The sequence below is a fragment of the Saccoglossus kowalevskii genome, chromosome 6, assembly GCF_978046115.1.
Source record: "Saccoglossus kowalevskii chromosome 6, keSacKowa6.1, whole genome shotgun sequence".
Taxonomy (NCBI): Eukaryota; Metazoa; Hemichordata; class Enteropneusta; family Harrimaniidae; genus Saccoglossus; species Saccoglossus kowalevskii.
Genome location: NC_140646.1, coordinates 32,882,628 through 32,904,480, shown reverse-complemented (window position 1 = coordinate 32,904,480; position 21,853 = coordinate 32,882,628). Strand labels below are relative to the sequence as shown.

General features: G+C 34.0%; 1 protein-coding gene across 1 annotated transcript; it reads left to right on the top strand.

Annotated features, from left to right (window-relative positions):
• The first annotated feature begins 3,334 nt into the window (after positions 1–3,334).
• Positions 3,335–14,102, top strand: LOC100375581 (ras-related protein Rab-2A). Its single transcript, XM_085500391.1, has 6 exons — positions 3,335–3,462; positions 5,015–5,086; positions 7,635–7,702; positions 11,757–11,839; positions 12,456–12,729; positions 13,791–14,102. The coding sequence occupies exons 1-6, from the start codon at positions 3,417–3,419 to the stop codon at positions 13,884–13,886; spliced, it is 639 nt and encodes a 212-aa protein (XP_085356517.1). The 5' UTR covers positions 3,335–3,416; the 3' UTR covers positions 13,887–14,102.
• The last annotated feature ends 7,751 nt before the right edge of the window (positions 14,103–21,853 follow it).

The window sequence follows — 21,853 nt, the reverse complement described above, 5'->3', positions numbered from 1 at the left end:
ACCATCATCAAATTAGTTTGTTGGTTATTACAATACTATTAATTTCCATGAATGTAAACATAAATATTCATGAATTGTTAAGTAGTCAGCACTGCTACGGTTTATAGGGGTTAGAAATATCTCGTCTGCAGAATATAAGAGTATTCATCCGTCCATTCTGACTTATTTTTTTTAAATACTTCAAAATATTACGTAATACAAACAACGTATCTGTTTATAAACCATATACTTTCATCATCTTAGTTTGCTTCTTATGATTAATATAAAATAGAACACGCCTAATATTGTTCCCTTTTAATATTTTCGCTAATTATGTCACTGACATTATTAATTTTTTTCGGATTCGCATAAATCTACTTTGTATCCACTTGGAGCGTCTAACGGGGGGTCTATCTTCATAACATTGCTAATTGCCCGACCTCTTTCAACAAAAAGTATCGTCTGAGAACAATGAAAAGGGTCTTCAGCAACATTACATAATCCACGCGATGCTAAAGATGTGATTTTTCCATTTTAATAATTTACTCAAGGGTCGAATGTTGTTATGTAACAACATGTAATTAAACTATGCAGTTTTCCTGCTTGGCATTTCAATAAAGAATTTTCCAAATTCCAGACTAATTTGTATCATTCTAAAATTTATTCTAGAGATTGTAGGCATTTCTCCGAGGCTTTGTTAGTAAAATCCCAGTAGATATCTTGACAAAATAATTGGCTATTTGCTGGTGATCGTTCTGCTTGTTTTCCATTTTGTTTCATAATGTTATAATGCCACTGCGTAAGGATTACACTCTTTAATTCTAGGCACTGGGTTATTCATTATCCCGGATTGACAATAGATCCGACCATTCTTATTTTGCGAAAATAATTTTGAATCTAACATCATTTTGATGTTTCTTTAATGAACGGATAACTTGCCTGATATGAATGGCTGTAACACTGCTTTTTGGTGTGGCTAAGGTGACGACTTGTTATCAGTAATTGAATGCAATGAAAACAACAGCATCTCCGGTGGTCTAGTGCAAACCTTGTGACATAGGCATAAACAGGTGCAAACGTATAAATGATATGATAGGAGTTTCCTTGATTGCCATTCTGATAATACTGTAATTTCCAATACCATTTACACCAACCAACAATTGCCCCTAGAGAGTACTCTCCGAGTCGGCCTCGCAAAATTTGTTTTTGGTCGAATTGTTTCATAAAAATAGGGAGGTGAGGCGCTGACGAGAAACGGTATATTTTAGGCCTTGTGGCAAGATATATGATGTCAGGTTTATGCAAATCGACTGAATCGTGTACAAATATAGTCATGGTCAGCGGTCGTCTCCACGGATGTTAGTTCCCACGGCCTTTAGATTACATATTAAATATATGCGAAAATTTGAGTCTATCCAACTACTAAAAAGCGTGTTTGAAGCCTTGAATTTTTTAATTACCTCGAAAATATTCTTGCAACGATACATATAAAATACGCTTTTGTAAGATGTGTGACACATTTTGATTAGCAAAGCACTTTTTGAAGAGGCCGCATCCATGTATCCTGATATGTAGGTACGAGTGGCGCCTTCACCGGCTAGCATCCATGATGTGAAAAACTAAAATCTATTCTCAAATGAACACACTCAAAAACATGTCTAGAATACTTCTTTTATTGAAACAGATTATAACTGCATGTGTTTTACATAATTAACAAGAGATGCAAACAAGTATCCATCTATATGATGAATATCTTCTCACAATTTACTGTAGACAACTTTTGACTTTGACAATTGAATTCAATGTTTACAGCCGTTTTAAAATACTAGAAGTAATGTGGAAATTCTGGCACGAAGAGGATGATTAATTTAATGTTAAAAAAGGCAAAGTGATGATTTTTAATGGGTCAGGTAAAAATCTGGAGAATGAATTTTAGTTTTACCGTACCTGAATGAAACGCCAATCAATTATATTTATAATTACATGTACAATATTTTTTTTGTCTAATGGTAAATTTTGAGCAGCTACCCTCTAAACTTTATGACAAGGCTCGGGATGCAATGTTTCATATGCACAAAATGCTATGGGATTGTCTCACGTTAATATATTTAATGGTTCTGAATCAGGCAAAAATAAATCAGTTATAGAAAATGATAAATTTACTTCACAATTATTTTCTGTCAAGTTATTATCTGAAAACTTCCACATAAAATTCTGTAAGAGAGTCTCGGTTCTTCATAAAAAGTCTTCTAACAGTGCTTGTCATGGTGAATTAGGTCGGTATCCTATCATGGTTGACTTTTGTAGTTTGGTGATGAAATTTTAAAGACTCTATTATCAACAAACTCAGGTTAGTTCTACTTACCTTAAAGCGCGGTGGTCGTCGCGCAGCGCGTGTTCAAATTTCATTTAAATAAACAATGTATTTTACACGCGTTGTATACGTCGCTATGAGTCCCATATCGAACATGACGCGGCACGATGACTGTCGTCCTTTAAAACTAATAATTCAATATTCTGCGCAGGGAAATAATTAGGAATGTGTACCAGAATATGTGCCAAAACGATGTACATGGCAACTAAAAATTAGACTTCTACAAAGTAATTAAAAATGATAAATATGTTTTTGAAAAATATTTAGATGGTATTACAAATAAAAAATACAGGATTGTTCTGACAAGGTTCAAGTATCGGCACATTTCTTGCCAGTTAAATCTGGGACACGTTTAGGGTTTTAGGATGGAAAAAAGACGATGTAAAATTCGTGATTGTAACAAGACTGGAGATGAAAAACATTACCTATTTCATTGTCAAACTAGCATTATCAAAGAATGTTGACAGAAATTTCCCTCCGCTCTCTTGAATTATGAGCCACTTTTTCAAAATTTCAGTATTGATGATATATTCATTGAAATTCTCTCCAGTTATGACAAGTTCAATTATCTTTACAAACTTTGCTTTGCTTGTTTTTTTTTTGTATTTTAGATCTATTTTAGTCTTGTGGTGATGTCTTTTGTCTTTTTTTTTGGACATTGTCCTACTTTTGTTTGTGTACGTACCAAATAAAATAGTACCGGTCTTTGGCTGGTCTTATGCGTTATTTTTAAAACGGGACCTTTGTAACAACTACAAGTTCCGTTTTCATTCCCTCCAAAAAATGTATAACCGAAATTCAGCTAAAAACTTTGAATTATTCACAATAATTCGATGTTCTCTGGCATATTTACTGTGACTAAATAATACCGCCAACGTTTCATGACATCAAATTCATGCAATATAACTCAAAAATCGTTGTTTCCGGCTTTATAAAGGGCCACCTCCCGGCATGCCCTACTGTACCACGTAGCGCATGCGTATGAACTAAATGACGTCATCGACACTTGGCAAAGATCGAAGATACGTAGCGCAGCAGAGGTAGATAGGAAAAATACAACAAAATGTCTTACGCATATCTCTTCAAATATATTATTATAGGTGACACGGGTAAGTCCGATCTACTGTGCGTTTATTTGCTAATCGATTGCTCATTTTGAACTATTGTCCGCCTGAAATTAATTGAATTTCTCTCTGGCTGAGCGTCGCAATCACATCGGAAGTGCAGTCAAAATGGCTGCCACATATTAGAAGCCTGTGTACCCTTTGTTTTCGCATTGTATATATACATATTAATTGATTGCGATGAATTGTTTTCATAAAAAAAAAATTGCCAATAATTTTTTGATCAACGTTTCGTCGTAGCGGTAAATCAGAAGCAGAGTAAAACGTGTATTTACTGTGAATGCATCACCACGAGTATTATTGTGTTGTTGACCTCGATCATATCGGTTCATTCATTTATTATTTCGATTCCAACACATCATAGCTTTTGATTTCGCTGATACTACAAAAGAACATAACAGTGTTTTACTAGATTTATTATCGTTTTACTCTAAATGGAATCATGTAGAAGTCTGCGTTTCTATTTTATGTTCACATCACGGAATTGGCCATCCACTTCCTGGATGCGTATATGTAACATCTGCATAGTAATTTTCGTTTTACTAAGTCGAGTAGGGTTAGTTGCAAAACTGGAGTCTGTTTTAAATTTGTTTTCAGATTATAATGTATAACGTGAAAATTGTTTTGTTTTTGTGTTCAGGGTAATATATTCTTTGTCACCTATTGCGTGTAGTCTTCCATTTCTTTCCTTACTGTATCGTTGTGTAAACTTAGCAACATTCATACGAATGTAATATTAAGTAAATATAATGAATTTATTCAGTTGTAATTCGTGCATTTTATACATATGTATTGTGTTCACATTCTAAATTTTTTTTTTAATATTTCTATATTGGAAGGCTTCTATCTGATTAAAAAGATTGGATCTGCATTGCAATTAGCAAAATAGACATGAATACAGTTGATCTTTTAATTAAAAAATAAATATGGCACATACAATCCCTTTATTATGTTTACCTAAAACAACTGAATAAAATCATTGTTTTTTTTTAATACAATTGTATGATAAATTCTGTGGGTTTTTGAAAAGTAAATCATTGTTGAATATTTAATATCATTTGAATACAAATTGTAGCATATGGGCGCGCTGTGTGGAAATCAGATTATTCAATCATTCTCTTTCAATATTTAGGTATCAACAAAACAAATTGACCCGTTCAATAAAAGCAAATTTGTTATGCACAGTAATACATTGAATTTGAAATTTATTTGCAATTTAGTGCTGGAACAGGTGGTGGTATGTCTGCATGCACATGTAGTAATTGTCACAGAATTTGTTAAAACAATTCAAAAAATCACAATGAAATAATTTGTAGATTTTTGCAGTGAACGTAAATGTGAAATGTGAGATGACAATCTGTTTTGCTGGATTTTATGTTCACTGGTTTTCCAATCAAAGAAATAAATGAGAACACAGGGCAACCCTCATACTGTACCTTAGTGATACATTTATACAAAAGAAATTTGATGAATTGGCAGATGTACCTTCTTATAATTACGGTAGCCAAATTAACAAGCTTTTTTTTGTCTTTCGCAGGTGTTGGAAAGTCATGTTTATTACTACAGTTCACAGACAAAAGATTTCAACCAGTGCATGATTTAACAATAGGTGAGAAACTGTGGCTTGTTAATGTTTTCTATTCATGGATTTTCACCAGAAACGGTACACTGGATGGGTTGTTCTTAACGCATTGTGTGGTACCACACCCAAATAGTGATTTGTGCATGTACCATTTTAATGCTTAAAAAAAGTCAACAGCGGGTCACCAAATGTTTAAATATTTGTTCTGTAATTTTATAATAAACAAAAAACTACATAGTTGTATGTCAAATTCATTGCCTTGGTGACAACATGCTTATATTATGATACAATTACTGTTTCAGTGTTACAAAAATATTAAATATAATTTTGTGATATTTACAGATGAATTAAATTATGTAATGTTTTTTTCACTGTAAAACCCAGGAATTTAAACCCAATGAATATTATTCCAATATCCAAATATTGTACGCAAATACCAATGAATATGAATTATTTAACAGTATCATGATTGGTAGTAACCTTGAAATTTATTAAATGATTTTAATCATTTTTGTTAGCTCCGCTGTCGACTTTGTCGAGCGGAGCTTATCATATGAGTGATTGTCCGTCGTCGTTCGTGTCAATGTTTTACTTTTTCAACTTCTTCTTGAAAACTACAAGCCTGAATGCTTTGATACTTGGTGTATATGTACCTTGGGTAGACCTCTTTCAGATTTGTTCATTTCATGATGATATATTCAATTCTCTAATTTTGGTGAATATTTTTGTCATTTTTGGTAAAAAGTGATATTTTCAACTTCTTGTTAAAAACCGCAAGTCCAATTGCTTTGATATTACATATATATGTACTACATGTGGACCTCTTTCAGATTTGTTCATTTTGTAATGATATCTTCAATTCTCTAATTTTGGTGAATATTTTTGTAATTTTTGGTAAAAAGTGATATTTTCAACTTCTTGTTAAAAACCGCAAGTCCAATTGCTTTGATATTACATATATAGGTACTACATGTGGACCTCTCTCAGATTTGTTCATTTTGTAATGATATCTTTAATTCTCTAATTTTGGTGAATATTTTTGTAATTTTTGGTAAAAAGTGATATTTTCGACTTCTTGTTGAAAACCGCAAGTCCAATTGCTTTGATATTACATATATAGGTTCTACATGTGGACCTCTCTCAGATTTGTTCATTTCATGATGATATCTTTAATTCTCTAATTTTGATGAATATTTTTGTAATTTTTGGTAAAAAGTGATATTTTCGACTTCTTGTTGAAAACCGCAAGTCCAATTGCTTTGATATATTATACATATAGGTACTACATGTGGACCTCTATCAGATTTGTTCATTTTCTAATGATATCTTCTGTTCTTTAATTGCCATGTGCATTGCTAACAGCGGAGCTATCTCAGCCGACAGGCTGCTTGTTTGTTAACCAAAAGGCTTAAAACAAATGAAAATTAGAACAACCTTTTATTTATCTTCAGCGGCCATACTATTCTTGTTAGAATTTATGTGTGCTTATTATGTTTATTACATCTAAGTGGGTTATCATTAGTATTGCTGAGGATCTGAGTTGCATGTAAACGAAAAGTTAAAATTGTTTCAAACAAGTGTATGATTTTTCTCCGGCCAATTCAGTGTGGAAGCACAAGTGTAAAGACAGTCAATGATTTGATTCATGATCTAATCACATACAATGCATGTACTATTCATGCTTTCTTCCAAATACCTTCCAAGTTATTCACTCTGATGTTGGTATATTGCCATTTGAGCCATCATAATAATATTTCTGTATGGAAAAAATAGGAATCAACAATTTTTAGATTAAGTCTAGGTTATAAATAGTTTCACAGTGTGCTTGCATAGTTTGTTAACTGTACATGAATTGTCACACGCATTGGCAGTTTTTGGAGGTGGTGTGATGTCAAAACCCAGCCAAAACAAGCATAAAATAGTTATGATTATGATTTAGGACAGTAAACATACTCATAAAATATTCTGCTAAACTATGTCTACTCAGTGCTAAAAACAAAGGAAAAATCTCAAAAAAGGAATGATTAGTGACAATATTTTTATTTACATTCCGACCCTGTTTCGTGCATATGCAGACACGCAAATAAGCTTCGCATACAGTGTGGAGCTAATTAGCGCTATAAATGAGTGAATTATAGGTATATCTATAGGTGTTTTCGAGTCATGTGCAATTTGTGTATGATTTGAACTTTGAGTGAAACTACAAAGCGCTGCCACCAAGATCAATCACGGTGGTAAATAAATAAATGTAAAGACAGTATTGATAACCTATAAACACGCAACAGACTATTTGAGTTCCTGTTGTGTCTCCTGTTGTTTGGTATAATTAATCACATAACTGTGTTGACCTAGAAACACACAAAACACCAAAGAAACCAATTTGATCTACCCTAAGTGCACTATGTCTGATGTAGTGATCAGGTGTCTTATAACAGACATACAGTATTCTGACGCATCGAATAAAGTAGTCCCATAATAACACATGGGTAAATAAAAAATGATTCAGGTAATCAAAGACTCAATGTTTGCATATACCAGTACTTAGCTTTTTCTGTTGTCTGTGTTTACATTACAGGTGTAGAATTTGGTGCACGAATGATTACAATTGATGGCAAACAAATAAAACTTCAGATATGGGACACAGTAAGTATTGTTAAGAGAGTCACTGACTCCAGTAGTGTTCTCCACAATCCGAAACATCTGCTGGGTGGCCGAATTAGCATAAATTTGCATTTATGTCATGAACTGCAATACACACTAAGTTATTCACTATTCTTTTTTAAATTTAATTGAAACAAGTTACAATCTTTTGAAATACAAACAGATTGGTTAATATCAATATTTACGAAATGCAAGATGTGAAATCGGTGATTTATACGTTCTCAAAATATTCTGCGTTCATGAAATACAGATGTACAATTCGTTTGAGTAACGAAGTGCAAGAACAAAACATAGTTTTATAATGTAGAAAATATACGAGGTGATTTTTCCACAAAGCCGAAACTGACGATTTGTCAAATTAAAACGCATAACATTTTCATTTGTGGGATCAGTACTCACCCGTGCCGACAGACGGTATGATACATTTACACATGCACAGTCAGCTACGACATGTTGCGTTTTCACACAGAGTTGTTTTGGAATTCAAGAAAAAAAGCTAGCAATCGGCAAAATAAAAGAATCTGCTATGTTCTCGAAAGATTTGACATAAAAAATCTATAAAGTGAAAAAGTATCCGGAAAAGATAACTAAAATATATATTCAATTACAAATACTCACGGTAAACTAATACTGCAGCCACATTTGATGTTTTTTTTGTTACCGCTTTCTGAATTCAGTACACGAACACCCAGAATGCACTATTCCCCTATACAACTTAGATACTAAATTGTTACAGCGCCAACAGCGGTGGGTGACCGACGGCCACTGAATGGGGTAGGCCAAAAGGTCATCAATTTGCCTTCTCCATGCTGTTTCACGATGAAAATCAAGTGAACGTTGTAAATAGGCTAGAATTTTCATTTTTGTTTGAGTTTACATGCAATCTGCAGATAAGATTTAAAATGGCTGGCTGGCGGCAATTTTGTTTTAATGAATGTGGTTCTAGTGCCATATCTTTGACTTGCTTTGACTCGTTATGGTCAAATATTCATTATACATCATGTCATAGATATACAGATATATCGGTTTGATGATCCTATGAAAAATGGCCGAATGGTGGCCATTTTTGTGCTAAAAAATCATCAAATATCAAGCATTTCTAGCATTTCTGGAGGGATTTCGTTCAAACTTGGTACATACGTTAGATATTATTAGTTCGTGATGCAAGTCATTTTATTTTTCAGCTTGGATTCAAAATGGCTGACTGGTGGCCATTTTGTTCTAATGAATGGGCTTCTAGAGCCATATCTCTGACATGCTTTGACTGATTATGTTCAAATGTTATATATTCATTATACATCATGTTATATGTATTCAAAATGGCTGATTTTGTTTTAATTAATGCTGTTCCAGAGCAATATCTCTCAATGTGAACAAGTACTCGTTTGACAATCAGATACAAATGTCAATAATTTTAATGTTAAACAATCATCATAATCATATTCCTGACATGGTTATATTCCAACTATATTACTACAAATGTATAAACAAAACTATATATCTTAAATTCGATAACTAATGGGGACTGTGCCATGCATGGCTTGTTTCTTCCTCAGATTCACTCGTACCTTTCAATGTGACAGTATGATCGGTTGATTAATTAACATACTGTTTGTCAGGAGAGACTAATTATCATATAGAGTTGAATGTGCATATATCAGTCAATGTGTTTGTTTTATACCTTCACATATAAGAAAAAAAGATTAACACTAAAAATAGTGATAGTAGTGGATAAATGTTATAGAGCTTTTAATTTTAGCTACAATTTAATATAATAAATATTTATGGTACCACCCACCTAACCAAATATTACAATATTTACACAAATGTGAATATTAAAATTGTTCAAGTCCTAATGTGAAGCTGCAGTTTGTACTATTACAGTTTTGCTCAAATAGTTCAAAGCCTTAACTCTGGGTGCACTTTGTGACATACTATGTAAATACCAAATGTTATGTCGAACAAACTGATATTATACATAAATACAAAACATCTGAACACAAATGTAAGTTAGTTCAGTCTTTTGTTTAGCAGTGCCTTTAACATATTCCTTGCTGAACGTTTTTTTCCCATAAATATTTTGTCTATCAATGGAGGCTCTTCTTGCACTTTCTAAAGGAAATAATTTTCAGATCGTGAATTTTTATCCTTCAACAGTGTTTGAAATTTTTTTGAAACTTTAAAAACTTGCCTGCCCTGCTGAAAATGTTTTCAATATTTTATTTATTTTCAAGTCAGAATAATCTGATACATAATCTGAGTGAGCATCTACATCAGCCAATCTAGTAAGATTGGAAACTCCACTGCTCCATGTGCATCTCCAGCTCTGAAAAGGTGGAGTCAACTGGAACTTGTGCATATGGGCGGGCAGTAATTTCAAACACTACCCTGAAAGTACCAGTATGTGTGACCTTCTGGTGGTGCATATAGCCAGTTTTACCTTCATGACGAAAAGGATAGGTCATGGGTGTGGTTAGCTTTACAAACGTTATTAATACATTGTATGCTAAATGTTTCCAAAAATCCATGGAGCGTGCGTGTGTACGTGTGTGCATGCGTGTGTGTGTGTGCGCGTGTACGCGTGTGTGTGCGCGTGTGCGTGCGCGTGGCAATATGTTCTGCATGGAAGCTAGATGCCTGCTCTAAGTTGATTATTATCATATCATTATCAACCAATTTGTGGTTGTATTGTGATTATTTAACAGAAGTAAATGTAAAGGTGGATGGATGTTCCAATATTTAATAGTTTTTAATTCTTATCCATTGTATAAACCCTTCCCACTGTCCATTGGGTATACACGTCTACAACATGTTTCAGTAATGTAACCTGCCCCATTCAATTCATTCCTTATTCAGTAGCATTTGTTCCATACCCAGTGTGATTCAAGTCATAGTGGACATGTTTCAGTAAGCTAGACTTTAGGATTTATACAATTCTCGCCCACTTATTTGTTAACCCTACCAGGTCTTTTTAGTGTGTATGCCTTTATGGTGTTGGCATTTTTTTTTTTAAAAAAGATAATTTTCCACATTTACATACATATATAATGTATATGTAATACATATAAGTAAAATATATTCATTATGTAAAATTGTATATATTTTTTTTTATGACTGAACTATCTAACACGCTTGAGTTGTTTACACTGAACAGATCACAAAATCCCTCTCTAAAATCATTTCAACATAACATTCATACATAAGCAGCTTGTGTCAGAAACAACAGATTCAACATGATGTTAGACAGTTAATAAAGTATGACTCCCAGGTAGCTGTCAACTGCCACTACCCCATGTGAATTAAATATTTTATACATTGGCAAATAGACATTCTTTTCAAGGAAAGTCATGTTGCATTTGTTAGTCAGTGTCTGCTTTACAATATTGAGCAATTATTTTAATATCACAAATTCTTTTATAATTTAAGATCATCAGCAAAACCTAATTATTGAATTAAAGTTACTGAGAATGTCATTCTAATACTGAATTATAGTAAAGACCCCCTAAGCTGACCTTTCAATTTACCTGAATGTGTTGAAACTTTGTACATACTTACTGTTTGTGAAGATGAATATCTGATACTAGTATCAGTTTGTGCATATTAATTAGCTAACTTTCATACCTTTGCAGCTTGTTTATTATCTTAACAACCATTTGAGTGAAGCAGCTTTAGTTTTGACTCAATCTATACATCAGCATGCACATGGCCTAGACTTTTAATGGTTTTATGTTAGTTACTCAAAGAATACTCATTTCATGCTGAAGTATTTCTAACATGTTTGGTTTTAGGAACCCACTTCTAAACAATTGACCTGAGCAAATGTAATGTAAATGTGCATCCCGCAGTTGTTGCACTCCCCATGAAAATCGTCACCAACTGAAATTTCAACTTATTGGGTGTGTGTAAAATTGTAACCAACCAACACTTGTATATGTTATATATTCACTGCATGGTCTTTAAAGTGCGACGAGTAGTTTTATATGTGACATGTATATTGTTAGCTTCAATCTCATTGTTACTATTTATTGTTTTGCAGGCTGGCCAAGAGTCTTTCCGTTCAATTACAAGGTCGTACTACCGTGGAGCAGCAGGAGCATTACTTGTGTACGACATTACAAGGTACCGTATATACTTCTTGATAAATCTGCAAAAATTTAAAGGCCACCAATCGGTCAATTTTGAACACCTTGAAAAAAATATATGTGTCTAAGTAAGCCAACAGTCAGGGCTCAAAATTCATGGAGGTGATTGCCAAGATGCCTCACCTGAATGCCTTGATGCCCTTCAATATTTCTTTCATCTTTTTAATTAGCTAAAGGTATTTTTTGAAATTTTGGCCATGAAATAGACCATTGCAAAATCCTGTGTTATATGGAAAATCAAACATCCAACAACCGCAAATGAATTTTGTATTCCACACTTTTAATAATATGCTATTGGTGATCAGTTTTGATGAAACAAGGGCCTTTCAATGCCATATTCATTTTGACATTTGATGTTTACACCTTTTACGCATTACGCAAGATCTAAATCATTGGGTGCCCCGTGAAAAACTATGTTCAAGCCTGTAATTGAACTATAAAAAGAAAAATTCAAGTTCATGATCATTTAATGTTCAAACATTACGCGAGATCTAAATCATTGGGTGCCCCGTGAAAAACTAACTTCAAGCCTTTAAAAATGTATTGTTCATTTGAACATTCTTTTACTTTATCATGTTATCTTGTTCTACCAGGAGAGATACCTTTAATCACTTGACCACATGGCTAGAAGACGCTCGCCAGCATTCCAATTCAAATATGGTAATTATGTTAATCGGAAACAAGAGTGACTTAGAAGCTCGGCGTGATGTCAAGAAAGAGGAGGGGGAAGCATTTGCAAGAGAGCATGGGTTGATTTTTATGGAGACCTCAGCCAAGACTGCAGCTAACGTAGAGGAAGCTTTTATTAACACTGCTAAAGAAATTTACGAAAAGATTCAAGAAGGAGTATTTGATATTAACAATGAGGTCAGTACACACATTCCTAGTACTCCCTCGGAATAATTATCATGCATTAGGCCAAGATAAAAAAAAAGGAAATTCTGGTTAATTTCTTTAAAATTGATGTGCACCAAAACATTATTTTTATTTACCTAATATTGTGCAACATCAAACAAAAGGATTACTTTCAATAGTAACTTGTTGAACTCAGTCTAGTTGATAACGTGAAAGTAATAACAAATGGCAAGGCTTGAATAGTTTATCTATGTTCATTGCACATCCTACTAATATATACACATGTATTCAAAGTTTAATATCTAGATCGAACCTGAGGGTGTGATTCTAGTCAAATGTGTACAACAAGTGCAAAGCATGTTTGTAATACTGTACTCAACATTTCATGTCAGTAATTGAACTCAATGGATCGTCTTCAGAAATATGAGCCCCTGAGCTGGCCAGGATGACGCACCTGTTTGATAATCACGGTTTTCATTACTCTGTCATTCCACTCTCTAGCTGACCACATTCTGCAGCTTTATAGGCTCCAATCAAATAAATGCAGAAGATTCAGAAATCTTAATTGAGCAACTTGTATCTTGCATGCATTGAAAACATCGCATAGAAAACAGAGCTTTGGTTTCTGTAAATCGTTTTTTCATTTCTAGAAATTTCCCTGATTTCCGGATTTTATGGCAATCGTTAAGAAAAAAAATTCTGAAAGTCTCTGACACTGCATCTCATAGGAACCCAGAGAAAAATTGTCAATGTGATTTTCAACGGCTCACAAAAATTGCAAAAACCTTCCAAAATGTGTCGGCACTATAGAGGGCGTAGCAGAATATACCAGTCATGGAAGCTCCACATCAACGCAAATAATTTGACGAATTCATTCTTAAAAGAAATAATCATATAAAACAAATTAAAAATTTTCATAGCTGGGCCTGTCTTACGTCAGTAGACAAAATGTGTATCCTTCATCACAGACTTAATTTGCACTCAAACAGTAGAAATTAAAATAAATTGCTGTAGCTGTATATATGGCCAGATTATTGACTCCAGACTCAAACTCCCTCATATTGTTATTACAGGCAAATGGAATCAAACTTGGACCACAACATTCACCAACAAATCCCACCTTACCATCTTCAGGCGGAGGACAACAATCGGGTGGCGGCTGCTGTTAAAGAAGACACCTAGAATTACTGAACACTTGATTTTTATTGTACGTTAGGACTTGGTTGAAAAGTAAAACAGGAAAGTCTCTATGGAAGATGCCTTGAAAGTTCTCCTGAAGTAGACCTAGCGTATGATGAAGTCCAGCAAATTTTGATTTTAATTTAATGCTTTGAATGAGATGCATAAAGAAAAACTGTCAGTGGTTGTTCTAGTATAAAAAAGAATTGTTATAGTATTGTACAGTCAGTTTATTCTAATCTTTTAGATGTAATATTACACTTACCATGCTGTGGTGTGTCCTCCCTATGTTGGCGGTTGGATTATCATAAATTACTCCTTCCTCTTCTAGTGATCTGTTTTAACACAATATGGCAGCCAATGTAGTCTTTTTATGTAATCTTAGGGGGTCCCTGATGCATGGGTAGGCCTTTTATGTAATGTTAAGGGTCCCTGTTGCATGTGAAGTAATCAGCATGGTTTATTTGCAATGACAAACCAAATCACTGAGTTTTAACATTGTCTGTAATTATCATACTTTTATATGTGCTTCGCGATATGTCTGACATCTACTCTAGCTATACATATGCACTGAAAAAAAAAATATTTAAGTTCAAAAGAAAAAATACTATTTAAATTAACGGTGATTGCATGCGTTTAACTGAGAATGGCATGACGTTTCTGTACATATAATCTACAATGCTGGATGATACCTATTCTTTCAGTTCCAAGTGGCTGATGGGATGGATAGACATCATTTTAGTTGATGTAACTGAGTAGTCAGTGGATAGTTTGTGTTTTATCATGTTTATGGTGTTTTTGTTATTATATAGCTTTATTTATTTTAGTATGTTTGGATATGGTTATCCAAACAAACCTGAAACATGACCTATGTTGTCTTTCTGTCTGTGCATAATTATTACTAGACTGTTTTTCGTGGTTAGACGGACACTTAACTTCGTTTCTGGGCATAAATTTTTAACAATTGCCATTCGCAAGTATGTTGTGTAACAACGATCATGGAAGAGTGAAATGTCAATTTTTTGACGCTGTTTACTGAATAGCCTATTTGTGATTACAGTATTCTGTATATAATGGGCCTCATTAGTGTTAAGATTTAGTGATGCCTGATACGTGCGTTGTACCTTGTACACACACAGTATTGCCTCCATCAAAGTTCTCTGAAAAAAAATTCTATTAACATATGAAAAAAAAAAAAATATTTATATATTGAATATTGCCAATCTGTACAACAGCTGTGGCCTTTATGTAATGTACGAGTGGGTATTATTTGTGTTACTGTGGAAGCGTACTGAATGGAGGCTTCACCCGATTCTGACTTCTAGCACAAGTATTTCCTTTCGTTTTATCTAAACCATGGGTTGCGAATGATATGCGTTAACAGGTGGTGGTTGCAGGGTGTATTGTTTACATCAGAAATTGTTTTTTTGAGTTCTATGGTTTGGATGAATTGTGTGAAGGTCACGCATATCACTCTACATCAAAATTGAAATCTACAAAATACAACTGTGAAACCAAACCATTCAAATTTGTTTTTTGTTAAGAAAGAGAAAAAGAAATTTCCAGGGACTGTTAATGATTGCACTTCCTTTCCTTCCTTGGATTGGCATGTAATTCAGGACGCTAAAGTGCGATGAAAGTAAGTTGTATTGTGTATATAAATCGTAAGATCGATTTTGTTTGCAGGGATAATAAACTAATACTCAGAATGCAACAAGACCCTGTACCAACTCAAACTCACTGAATTTTATTTTACAAAATCTGGAACTGTTAAATTCTGCTTTTACTTCTCTCTTTCTCTATATCTTGCAGTGTTATGAACCACATATTCTAATGTGAATTTGGAGTGCAGTTTATAAAATATCGTCACCCTGAATTCCGGCCTCTCATTCTCTTGTTGACTTGTTTAAACTTGATAGTTGATGCAACAACAAATGCATGCCACTCTAAAAAAAAAAAAAAACTGTATAACTTTTACATTACTGTAATTCTTTATTACTTTCATGATATATGTATCCATTGAGTAGGATACAAGATACTGAAAGGCTTTGTGAGTCGCACAATGCTTCTTTTATGTGAGTGGTGTACATTTTTATGCTGGATTTCTGGCTAGATTCTCACTCGTACTCATTTACACAATCCTTGCAATTGCTTCAAAGTGCAATTTAGTGTTCTTAAAATAAACTGGTGAATATTTTCACGTGAAGTTCAGTCAGTGCATATTATTTTCATGACTATTTCTATATATATATCCAGATTCTGAGCTAATACGATATAAATCTTGGAAACATGTTGGCAAAACAGTTGAACTGTCTGTGTATTAATAATAGCTAGTTATTGATGAAATAAAAAGAAATTGCTGTAAACATGTTGATTTGTTGTCACTGTGCCAGATTTGAGTGATTTGTGTGCAATTATGCAACGCAGTAGTCATTTATATAAAAGATACCCGGTAATACACTAGTGTCATGCATTCTTTCACATGTCTGACTGACACAAGGGCTACATGATGAAGTGGAATTCAAATATGTGAACGAAAGCACAACACAAGCATACTATCTGACTTGCAATGTGGCCGCCACACCTGGAGTTTGTACTGGCCAATCATGTGTTGGTATAAATGCGTTTCAGGCTTTGTTTCCATTATTACTCCCCGTTCAGACGAAGGCTGAAAACGGGGACTTATAATTCGGTACCCGTCCGTCCGTCTGTCCGGAGTCATATTTCAGAATCCTCTGGACCGATTCTGTTCATTCTTGGCATGTGCCTAGTACTTTATGTGGGACATATGCACATGCAGTGGTTTAGCGATTTGATTCAAAATGGGTGACTGGTAGCCATCTTGTTTTTTGAAAATGTTGTATTTTGGACATGCTTTGTCAGTTTTCATTCAAATTTGGTACATAGATTATACATGTTAGGATACATGTCCTCCGACCATCCGTGCATCCATCTGTCCCTCCGTCCATGCGTCTGTCCCTGCACCCGTCTTTCCGGAGTCATTTTTCAGAATCCTTTGGACCGATTCCGTTCATTCTTCACATGTGCCGAGTACTTTATGTGGGACATATGCACATGCAGTGGTTTAGCAATTAGATTCAAAATGGCCAACTGGCAGCCATCTCGTTTTTTAAAAATGTTGTATTTTGGACATGCTTTGTCAGTTTTCATTCAAACTTGGTACATAGATTATACATGTTAGGATACATGTCCATGACAGCCATCTGACTTTTTGGCCTTACTACAGGGTTTTTTCCAGAAAAAATGAATAAGAGGGAGCACACACAGGCGAGGGAGTGGAGCGACCAAGCTAGCACAGAAACAATATGACGGATCAACCTGGAAACCCCATATCGAAAGGTTTCTGCACCGTTTTAATGATGTATCTATTGCCATTGAAATATTTTTGGAGTAATTTCAGTGTATTTGGTGTCCAGACACATTGTCAGCTGGTGTTGAGAAAGATTTCATGTTGTACGGCAGCACAGGAGTGTGCGGCTCAAGAAATATATTTATGACTTTAAAGTTCAATCGGTAAGAGGGCGCCAGAAAAACCCCTACTATATTTCCAAGATTTATGTACCATTTTCATTCGTATTTGGCACATACATCATACATGTCTGTTTGTTTCATAATCAGATCAAAGATGGCCGAATAACTGCTGTTTTTATTTTTGACCATATTACTATAAATCTGTTATCATTTTCATTGATATTTAGCATGTCATAAATACATGTACATGTCAATTCAATTTGCAATTTGATCAAATATGGCCGACTGGCGGCCATCTTGTTTGTTTAAAATGTGATAACTTGGACATGCCTTCACGTGTCATCTATTTTTTTCTTTGCTATGTTTTAAACTGGAGGGGTCGTCGTGCAACACGTGTTCGAATTTGATGTAAATAAACAATCTGTTGTATACACCACTAGGGACTCAAGTTTCAAGGACATGTTCACGATAACCCCTCCGCCAAAGAGAACTTTCAAAAATGTAACGGGGACTGTGTCATTTTCAATGACAGTATGGTTTGATAAATATAGTAGAATTGTTGAAAATCAGAGTGGTTTTAGAAAGAAACGAAGCACATTAGATAATATGTTTATTCTGAGCACAATTATTGATAAATATGTATTTCATCTCAATAGTCGATTATATTGTGCTTTTATAGATTATGAAAAAGCATTTGATAGGGTCCACCATATTTCACTATTTTATAAATTAACAAAGGCAGGAATGAGAGGCAGACTATTAACAACTTTGTTCTCAATGTATACACATGTTAAGGCAGTAGTTAAAACCCCACATGGTGTGACTGATCTGTTTAAAATTGGAACAGGCCTGCAACAAGGCTCAGTTATTTCCCCATTACTTTTTTGTTTTTATATAAATGATATAGAAAAGGCTCTTACACAAGGTGTTGAAACTGTAATCTATGTAAACACTTTAAAATTAATGTATCTATTATATGCTGATGACCTCGCATTATTTAGTAAATCTCCCATTGGTCTACAGCGTCTTCTAAATAGATTAGCAAATTACTGTAAAAGATGGAGGTTAACAGTAAATTTGAATAAATCAAAAATTGTTGTTTTTCGCAAATCGGGTAGACTAAAGAAATCTGAAAAGTGGTTTTGGAACGGGAATGAAATTGAAATAGTCTCAAAATATAACTATTTGGGGGTTCTTTTTTCTAGTTCAGGTATCTGGTATCAGGCCCAAAAACACATTGCTGAACAAGCAACGAAAGCCATGCACAGTATTAAAAGTATTCTTTATAAATATGATGGGTTCAAACCAGCTATTGCATTTCGTGTTTTTGACTGCAAAATTCTCCCAATCCTGCTTTATGGCAGTGCAATATGGGGAACATTTAAATCTTACGATATAGAAACAGTTCATCATAAATTTTGTAAATTTGTTTTAGGGGTACACCCAAAGGCCACAAACTCTGCTGTGAGGGGGGAGTTGGGAAGACATCTAATTAGAACACATGTGAACAAAGAAATAATTCGGTATTGGTTAAAATGTATAGGTGGTGATTCTTCTGTTTTAGTAAAAGAATGTTATGGCTATCAATATGACAGGGTACAAAGGGGATTCAATTGTTGGGCAACATATGTTAAGGATTTGTTATGTAATTTTGGTTTTGCACACGTATGGGAAAGCCAGTATGTGAATAACCCAAATTGTTTTCTGCTACAGTTTAACCAACGGTGTCTAGATATTTCCCAGCAACAGTGGCATGATCAGATTGGTAATAGTTCAAAATTATGCACTTATTCTAAATTTAAAAAATTATTAGCCGGGGAAAAATATCTGGATTCTATTACTATAAGTGTTTTTAGAAAATCTCTCGCTTGTTTTAGAATATCTGCTCATGAGCTCATGATTGAAAAGGGTAGGGCATTGGGAATACCACTTGACCAAAGATTGTGTCCTCTTGGTTGTAATCTCATTGAAAACGAGTTCCACTTTCTATTACAATGCCCCAAATTTGAGGAAATTAGAACTCGTTTTATACACAAGTTTTACTATTGCCCAGCGCTTGAATGGAAATTTATTTTGCTACTGCAATCTGAAAATACACATATAATACAAAATCTTGCAAAATACGTATTCTACTCTTTACAAAAACGTCATAGTTTGTTGGAGGGAAATTTAACTGAAATATAAATTTAATTTGGTATTCATAGGTGAAGTATAAATTTGTAATATTCAGACAAGCAGTAGCAGTGATTATTCTTGTCAAACGATTTATTTATTTGTGTTACATTTAAGTGTGTACATTATGGCCTATGGCCAATGGTACTGAATAAACATATATACTGGTGTCATTTTCAATGACTTGTTCACATAAAGAGATGTTTGAAGTTACACTGCATAATGAATATTCATGACTACATTTTGGGCAAGATTTTGGCTTTTAGCTTGGTGTGAACCCGAGGAGGGGCATTGTATCAAGTACAATTTACTGTAACTTTGGTAAAATTTTGTATTTTCTATGAATATATGGAAGTCGCTCTAAAATTGAAACGAGTGTTGAATTTGTATCTCGTTGACAGACAGGGCATTATTTAGATAATACTCCGCACTCTGACAATTGGTCATTGTAACAATGAGTTTGATCATATGCAGTGTTCTAAGCAAGGCATGCAACACAATATGGAGTAATCTGTGCACATAATAACACCAACAATTTAATTCATAATGGTTGACTGGCAGCCATTTTTTTGCACCATTCTGCTTGTATATTTAAAAATTCACGCTGTCCAATTAGGTCTAAACTTGTTACACTGATATTTGTTACTCATGCTGCCTTTGTCTGTTTTCTCCGCTTATGCGGAGGCAGCTGGGATAAGATACTTGTGTTCTGATACAGTAAAAGTTGATATTTGACATTTACTGTTTTCCCAACATTTTCATTATCAACCGGCACATTTAGTTTGATGTAGATTGCGATTGTGAACTGTACAAAAAGCATGTATAAATGCTCATAATTAGTTTGTTATAGAAGTTTATTTGCATGAAACATAAATCCTGTTTCGATCTCGGAATCCTAGCCCGCAGTGATCACCCGTAGTACCTGAAGACAGCGCTCTCTACTGTCCGATTTGGGCCAGGTGTATAATGCGTACTGATTGAATAAATAACTAGTTCGCTTATCGCACAATACACGTATTTATTTTGGTTGAATTAATAAACAATAAGAATAGCGACTGTGACACACATTCTTAATGCTGTAAAATACTTTCTTTTAGCTGGAATGAACTTTCACTGAAAAGACTTTTTGGGTGTTTTGTATGGAATTTATTTTTCACTGATTTTTGACGAGTTGAATGTAAAAAATAGGAAAAAGGTATATTCGCTGGATTTTATTTTCACTGAATCATTCCTTTAGTGAAAATTAAGTATTTTACAGTAATAATCTAAGTCATTAGGTCACATACTACTTTTACCTCTTGGGCTATGCTAAATTACCGGTACATCTGTCACCGTAACGCCATAAGTTACAGCGTGTCGTAATTTTGCGGTATTTTACGGGGTATTTTCATCCTACCATATTGGGAAATGCACATTCCAAATATGGAATGATTAAGCAAATTAGAAGCAACGTCAGATTAGGTTTGTTGGCCTCAACATTAGGATTACAGAAAATATGAACAAATTCACACCATTTTAAGTGGGAAAAAATTGACTTTCAAAAACAATCTTCCTTGTGGAATTAATGGAAACTCCAACAATAATATAACCATACAATTAAAAAAATAATAACTCATTGATTGAAAACTGGAGAGGTTTACAGTTGATGTTTCCCCCAAGTTCTCCCAAACGCCCTCTATAGTTCATTTTTCTATCCCACAATCCTTAGCAAAATCCAATATCTAGTTAACACGTATCTTCCATATGTTTTGTTTCAAAAATGTTACGTTACTGTTGATTTAGACACAAGCTATCGACTGTTGTTTTTTTTCAGCCAGTGGACAAAAATGTCTGAAAACATGTAAAATGTACCTAAAACAAAAAAGAATTCACCAATAATTCAACAATAAGCACTAATATTTTAACTACATATATTTTTCACCATATGTACCTGATTGAAATTGTGTGATACGACGAAGCTTATTTACCATTAGCTAGTGGTAAATGGCTCAAATATTGCCATTTTCATGGATGTGAAAAGTAGCTCGTTGACTTTTGTTATTTGCATTTTGTGAGCAATATCATGAAATATAGCCATATGGTAAAGGTCTGGCGATAAGTTTTAATGGTGACCAACTACTTTGATATCCACACATTTTTCGCCATAATTTAATATAGAAAGATGGTTGGGAAGGTGAGTTACGTCTGTATTTTCAACTATGAATTCAAAGGTAAATCGCGGGCATTTAACCTAAAAACTAGAGGTGACAAAAATATCATAATTATTTGTTGCAAAAGTGTCACATATTACAAA